General features: G+C 34.1%; 1 protein-coding gene across 1 annotated transcript; it reads right to left on the reverse strand.

The window, feature by feature from the left end:
- Positions 1-3,400: 3,400 nt before the first annotated feature.
- Positions 3,401-5,572, reverse strand: LOC11436497 (protein EFFECTOR OF TRANSCRIPTION 2). The gene is made up of 2 exons (XM_024785531.2): positions 5,446-5,572; positions 3,401-5,076 (listed from the first exon to the last, which is right to left on the reverse strand). Exons 1-2 carry the CDS (start codon positions 5,509-5,511, stop codon positions 4,798-4,800), a joined length of 345 nt encoding a protein of 114 aa, XP_024641299.2. The 5' UTR covers positions 5,512-5,572; the 3' UTR covers positions 3,401-4,797.
- Positions 5,573-6,629: the final 1,057 nt, after the last annotated feature.

Here is a 6,629-nt window from a genome sequence, read left to right on the forward strand (position 1 = left end):
AGTTTCTCAACATGGTATCTAGAGCCTCTTGATCCAAAGAGAGCTTCTTCTTCCGCTACGATTCTCTCTTTTCTTCTTCGTTTTCCTTTCTCTGTTCTTCAGTTTTCATGGCGCCTCGCAACAACAATGGTGCAGGTTCTTCCTATGAGGTTGCTCTTGATCAAACAAGCCCGTATTTTGTTCATTCTAGTGATGGTCCTTCTTCTGTAACAGTTACGCCATTGCTGAATGGTTCTAACTATCATTCTTGGGCTCGTTCGATGCGAAGAGCTCTTGGGGGAAAAATGAAGTTTGAATTTGTTGATGGAACTATTTCTCCGGTTACAGATTCGTTTGATCCTTCTTTTCGTGCTTGGAATCGGTGTAATATGCTGATTCACTCATGGATCTTGAATTCAGTAGATTCTTCAATTTCTCAATCTATTGTTTTCATGGAAAACGCCATGGATGTGTGGAATGATCTTAAGGAACGTTTTGCTCAAGGTGATTTGGTTCGTATTTCTGAACTTATGCAAGAAATCTATTCTTTACAACAAGATTCAAAATCTGTTACTAATTTCTACTCTGAATTGAAAGTATTATGGGAAGAGTTAGAAATCTATCTACCTATGCCTAGCTGTAGTTGCAGAATCCAATGTTCCTGTGAAGCTATGCGCACTGCTAGGAAAAATCATGTTCTGTTATATGCTATGCGTTTTCTTACTGGTCTCAATGAAAATTTCAACATGGTGAAGTCTCAGATCCTTCTCATGGATCCTCTTCCACCAATGAATAGGATTTTTTCTATGGTATTGCAGCATGAAAGACAGGGTAATTTTGCACCTATTATTGAAGATTCTTTACCTTCTATCAATGCTGTGAACTCTGGAAAACCTAAGTATGGTAATTCTGGAAATATGTACAAAAATACCAATCAAAGTTCTAATTCCAACTATAACAAGAATAGGTCTTGTACTTTCTGTGGTAGAAGCAATCATACCATAGAAACTTGTTATAAAAAGCATGGATACCCTCCTCATCTCCAGAGAAATTTCAATAATTCATCTTATGCTAATCATACTGCATCTTCAGAGACTGAAAATCCCACTCCTGATGAGCCTGGGAGAGTTGCTTCTACATCTATCACAAATGAACAATATGAAAAGTTAATGAGTTTACTTCAGGTTTCATCTTCTAAACAAGATTCAGTAACTGCACAAGCTTCTGCAAATCAGGTTTTTTCCACTCCATCTGGTCATACATCAAATGGTAAGCACAGTACTAGTTGCATTCTTTCTTTAACTTGTCATAGTTTTGCTTTAAACTCCTGGATCATTGATTCAGGAGCTAGTGATCACATTTGTGGAAATCTTCAATGGTTTCATTCTTACAATGAAATCACTCCTATGCATATAAAATTGCCTACTGGCCACTATGCAATAGCCAAACATGCTGGAACCATTAAGTTTAGTTCAAATTTTTCAATATCTCATGTACTATATGTGCCTGAATTTCATTTCAATCTATTATCTGTGTCAAAAATATCTGATTCACTAAATTGCATTGTCATTTTTGATGGTTCCAAATGTCTTATTCAGGAAAAGAATACTCAGAGGATGATTGGTTCTGGTGAAAAGAGAGAAGAATTATATTACTTGAATCCACCAGATAAGATGGTTTGCAGTTCTAGCATTGTCAAATCACCCTCCATTTTTTTACCTGATAGTGCCTTATGGCATTTTAGACTAGGTCATCTCTCTTTTTCTAGAATGAATGTTTTACATTCAAAATTTCCCTTTGTAAATGTTGATAGCAAAGCTACTTGTGATGTATGTCATTTTGCTAAACATAGGAAACTTCCTTTTACTCCCAGTTGTAATAAAGCAAAACAGCCTTTTGAGCTAATACATTTTGATATTTGGGGTCCTATTTCTATTAAATCCATACATGGTCATTCTTATTTTCTCACTGCTGTAGATGATTTCAGTAGGTATACTTGGTTAACTTTGATGAAAACCAAAGCTGAAACCAGACAACACATTGTTGATTTTATTACTCTTATTGAAAATCAGTTTTCTTATAAAGTTAGAACCATAAGAAGTGATAATGGTCCTGAGTTCCTCATGCCAAATTTTTACTCTTCAAAAGGAATTTTACATCAAAGAAGTTGTGTGGAAACTCCTCAGCAAAATGCTAGAGTTGAAAGAAAACATCAACACATTTTAAACATTGTGAGAGCTTTACTTTTTCAATCACATCTTCCTAAACATTTTTGGTCTTATGCTGCTATTCATGCTGTCTTCATCATGAATAGAGTGACCAGCCCTATTATTGACAATAACACTCCTTATTTTCTATTGCATAAACAGATACCTGATTTAAATCAATTGAAAGTTTTTGGTTCTTTAGTTTTTTCATCCACTTTACAAGCAAACAGAAACAAACTTGCTTCTAGAGCAAGAAAATGTGCCTTTTTAGGTTATAAATCTGGCATGAAGGGAGTTGTCTTGCTTGATATAATTACAAAGGAAATTTTTGTTTCTAGAAATATTACACATCATGAAAATATCTTTCCTTATCAACCTGTATCATCCCCACCTCTTTGGAACTACTACTCCAGCATACCTTCAAAATCATTAGATCAAAATCTTGATTCCAATTCTTCTGTTTGCAATGATTTTACTTCTTCTGACCAAAATTCTCCAACACAAACATCCCTTGATATGCACATTGATAATGCACCTAACCCTGATATTACAGACACTTCTTTACCATCAATTTCCAAACCTGCCAGAATTAGAAATGCACCTTCTTATCTGACAGATTATGTATGTAATTCTTCATCTGCTTTTGCATCCGCACCAAAATCCTCAGGTACTCTTTACCCTATTGCATCTTATCATTCTTATGCACATCTATCATCATCCCAAAAGTCTTTTTCTATGTCTGTCACACAATGTACTGAGCCAAAAACCTACAAAGAAGCTAGTCAGTCTGAATGTTGGTTAAAAGCTATGGAATCTGAATTAGAAGCATTAGCTAAGAATGGAACTTGGTCTATTGTTGATCTTCCTCACAATGTGAAGCCTATTGGTAGTAAGTGGGTTTATAAAATTAAGCACAAGGCAGATGGCAGTATAGAAAGATACAAAGCTAGACTGGTGGCTAAAGGATATAATCAAGTTGAAGGAGTTGATTTTTTTGATACTTTTTCACCAGTAGCCAAGCTTACCACAGTGAGAATTTTACTTGCCATAGCTTCAATCAAAAACTGGCATTTACATCAGTTGGATGTAAATAATGCTTTTCTACATGGTGATTTGCAAGAGAATGTTTACATGAATATACCAGAAGGTGTCTCTAGTGCACCAAACAAGGTTTGCAAATTACATAAGAGCCTATATGGTTTGAAGCAAGCAAGTAGGAAATGGTATGAGAAGTTGACATCTTTATTGATAGCAGAAGGGTATACACAGTCACCATCAGACTATTCACTTTTCACCATTCAACAAGGTTCTAATTTTACTGCCTTATTAGTATATGTAGATGACATTATTCTTGCTGGTTCATCTATCACTGAATTCACTAGAATCAAAGCTATACTTGATGCTCATTTCAAGATCAAAGATTTGGGAATTCTAAAGTATTTTTTAGGATTAGAGGTTGCTCATTCCAAAGAGGGGATCTCTATTTCTCAAAGAAAGTACTGTCTTGACCTATTGGATTCTTCTGGACTTTTAGCTTCTAAACCTGCTTCTACTCCTCTGGATACTTCCATCAAATTGCACCAAGACAATAGCAAACCTTTTGCTGATGTGTCTTGTTACAGGAGACTCATTGGAAGACTTCTCTATCTCAATACTACAAGACCAGATATCACACTAGCAACTCAACAACTCAGTCAGTTTTTAAATGCTCCTACTGTATCGCATTACAAAGTTGCTTGTAGGGTCATCAGATACTTGAAACATAACCCTGGACTTGGTTTATTCTTTCCTAGACATTCTGATTTACAAATCCTTGGTTATGTAGATGCTGATTGGGCTGGTTGTATTGATTCTAGAAGATCAACAACAGGTTTTTGTTTCTTCTTAGGTTCATCATTGATCTCATGGCGTGCAAAGAAACAAGCAACTATTTCTAGGTCATCCTCAGAAGCAGAGTATAGAGCACTTTCTACTGGCACATGTGAACTTCAGTGGCTGCTATATCTCTTGAAAGATTTACAAGTTACTTGCATCAGACAACCTGTGTTATACTGTGATAGTCAGAGTGCAATTCACATAGCTTCCAATCCAGTATTTCATGAGAGAACTAAACATTTGGAAATAGATTGCCATCTTGTCAGAGAAAAGGTACAAAAAGGAATACTAAGGTTGCTTCCTATATCTACTGAAGAACAGCTTGCAGATTTCCTTACAAAACCTCTGTCACCTCCAAAGTTCAATTCTTTTGTATCCAAGCTTGGAATGATAAATATTTATCATGCTCCAGCTTGTGGGAGGATATTGAAGAATAACACAGATCATATGGAAACACAAATGATCAAAGATAAAGAGAAGGAACATACTACACACTAGTAACTTGTGCAACAAGTTAACTAAACTCTTAGCTAGTTTTATTGTTCTAACAACCTGCAAAGTTAGTTACAACTAGAGTTACAATCATATATGTAAGATTCATATTAGCTTAGTGTGCACTATCTTATGATACACTATAAATAAAGGTTCTCTTGTAATCTCTATTCATTCAATGAAACCCATAGTTTCTTTTCCATTTTTCTCTTTCTGTTATTTTCTCTTTCTTTTCTGTTACAATTCAGTTTCTCAACAATGAGCCTGATGCACAACCATCACCCAAATGACCTCCATCTTTGCTATAACTTTGGAGTATTTTTCTCACATCAACAGATTTTCCAATATAAACCACTACTACGCCATGAGGGTCGGTCGCAAGCTTGTAAATTTCACACCCTAAATCACTAGTCGACGAACCTACACCAAGCTCATACACTCCCACACTGAAATTTTGTGGCAGGTTTTCTTTCTTGTATCTTGTATATCCATGGTTTCCCCAATCAGAAGGATCAATAAGAACCTGAAAGCAATTGCTAACATTAGCAACTAATATTCCTTAAAAAAAGAAAAACATTAGCAACTAATATATATATATATATATATATATATATATATATATATATATATATATATATATATATATATGTATATATGATTTTGGACCCTGATTACTTTCATATGAATTTACATTGAAAGCTTTGAAAATTATCTCCCCTCTTAAAGAAAAACAAAAAGAAAGAAGGAAATTATAGGAACAAATAAATCAAACAGTGTAAATAATACTCGTACGATTTTTAAGATATTCCTAAAATTTTGAAGCATTAACATAAAGCATACAACACACACACTAAATAAAATTCATAATTTATAGGATAATTAATATATGAACCTTCCAATGAGAGAAGCTAGAATCATGTTTAGTGTGGTCACATTGCTCTCTCTTCAACATTTGCATCGTCTTTAAATTAAATGTTCCATTAAAAGCTTCTAATGTTCATACTATTTATATTTACTAAAGTACCCTTTCATAATTTCCATATGTCCATGACCATTCCAACTTCAAAGAGAATTATTTCAATAAAATAAAAAGTTTAAGAGTAAATAATCTTTTTTTTTTTGAAGGGGAGAGAGTAAATAATCGTTAATTAACAATTATTCGTCTTTGTCAAAAAAAAAAAAAAAACAATTATTCGTCTGTAAGTGTTGGCAATTGTAAATGACGATTCCAACTTCAAAGAGTATTATTTCATAAAATAAAATGTCTAAGAGTAAATAATCATTAATTAACGGTTATCCGTCTGTAGATCCAACTCAGTTGGCAGTTGTAAGGGGTTGGGGTCCAAACCCGAGACTCCCATTTCTCGACATTTAAAAATATGTAAGCCCAGAGAAAGATATATATCTTTTTATTTTTGTATAAGAGGTTAAATTCTATGCACTTGCGTTTGTAATTTTTGTTTATGCATGCCTTGAATCAAATAAGTTTGCTACCATTTGGATGATTTGGAAGGAGCGAAACAATTGTGTGTAATTCAAAACACGACAACTACTTCATCCATCCTTCTTGATAAAGTAAAGCAGCACTCATTTTTATGACTGAAATATAAACAGGCAGCATTCGCTTATTCTTTTTATGACCGATGAAAACATCCACTCTATTGTATGGGTGTGTGCTTGTAATATTGTTTCTTGGTTGGCCCTTCAAAGGGCAATTTGACAATGTAACTTTGTAACTTTGATGGTGTTTCTTTCTTGCACATCTTGTGCGATTGGAAACACTTTTGAGTATATATATATATATCATTTTGATTTGTTAAAAAAAATGCTAAATAAATATTTTTATATGCTCATATGTTAGCCAAAATGGGTTCGGACGCTACTTTTAAAATTCATGTTGGTTAATTAGGATACTTTTTTTTTGGTCAGAGGATACTTTTTCTTTATTGGGTACTCTATTGATCTATGATGTTGGTGGCTATATTGTCCTCGTGAGTTTAGCTCAGTTGGTATGGACAATGCATAATAATATGTAAGGTCTGAGGTTCGAACCCCGGCCACCATAAAAAAAATGTT

This window comes from Medicago truncatula, chromosome 6 (genome assembly GCF_003473485.1).
Source record: "Medicago truncatula cultivar Jemalong A17 chromosome 6, MtrunA17r5.0-ANR, whole genome shotgun sequence".
NCBI lineage: Eukaryota > Viridiplantae > Streptophyta > Magnoliopsida > Fabales > Fabaceae > Medicago > Medicago truncatula.

Bases quoted from the DNA above. Each gene is read 5' to 3' on its own strand.
- LOC11436497 (XM_024785531.2), bottom strand. From the start codon at position 5,511: ATGCAAATGTTGAAGAGAGAGCAATGTGACCACACTAAACATGATTCT. The intron at 5,077-5,445 runs GTTCATATATTA...AATTGCTTTCAG, and splicing joins CTAGCTTCTCTCATTGGAAG to GTTCTTATTGATCCTTCTGA.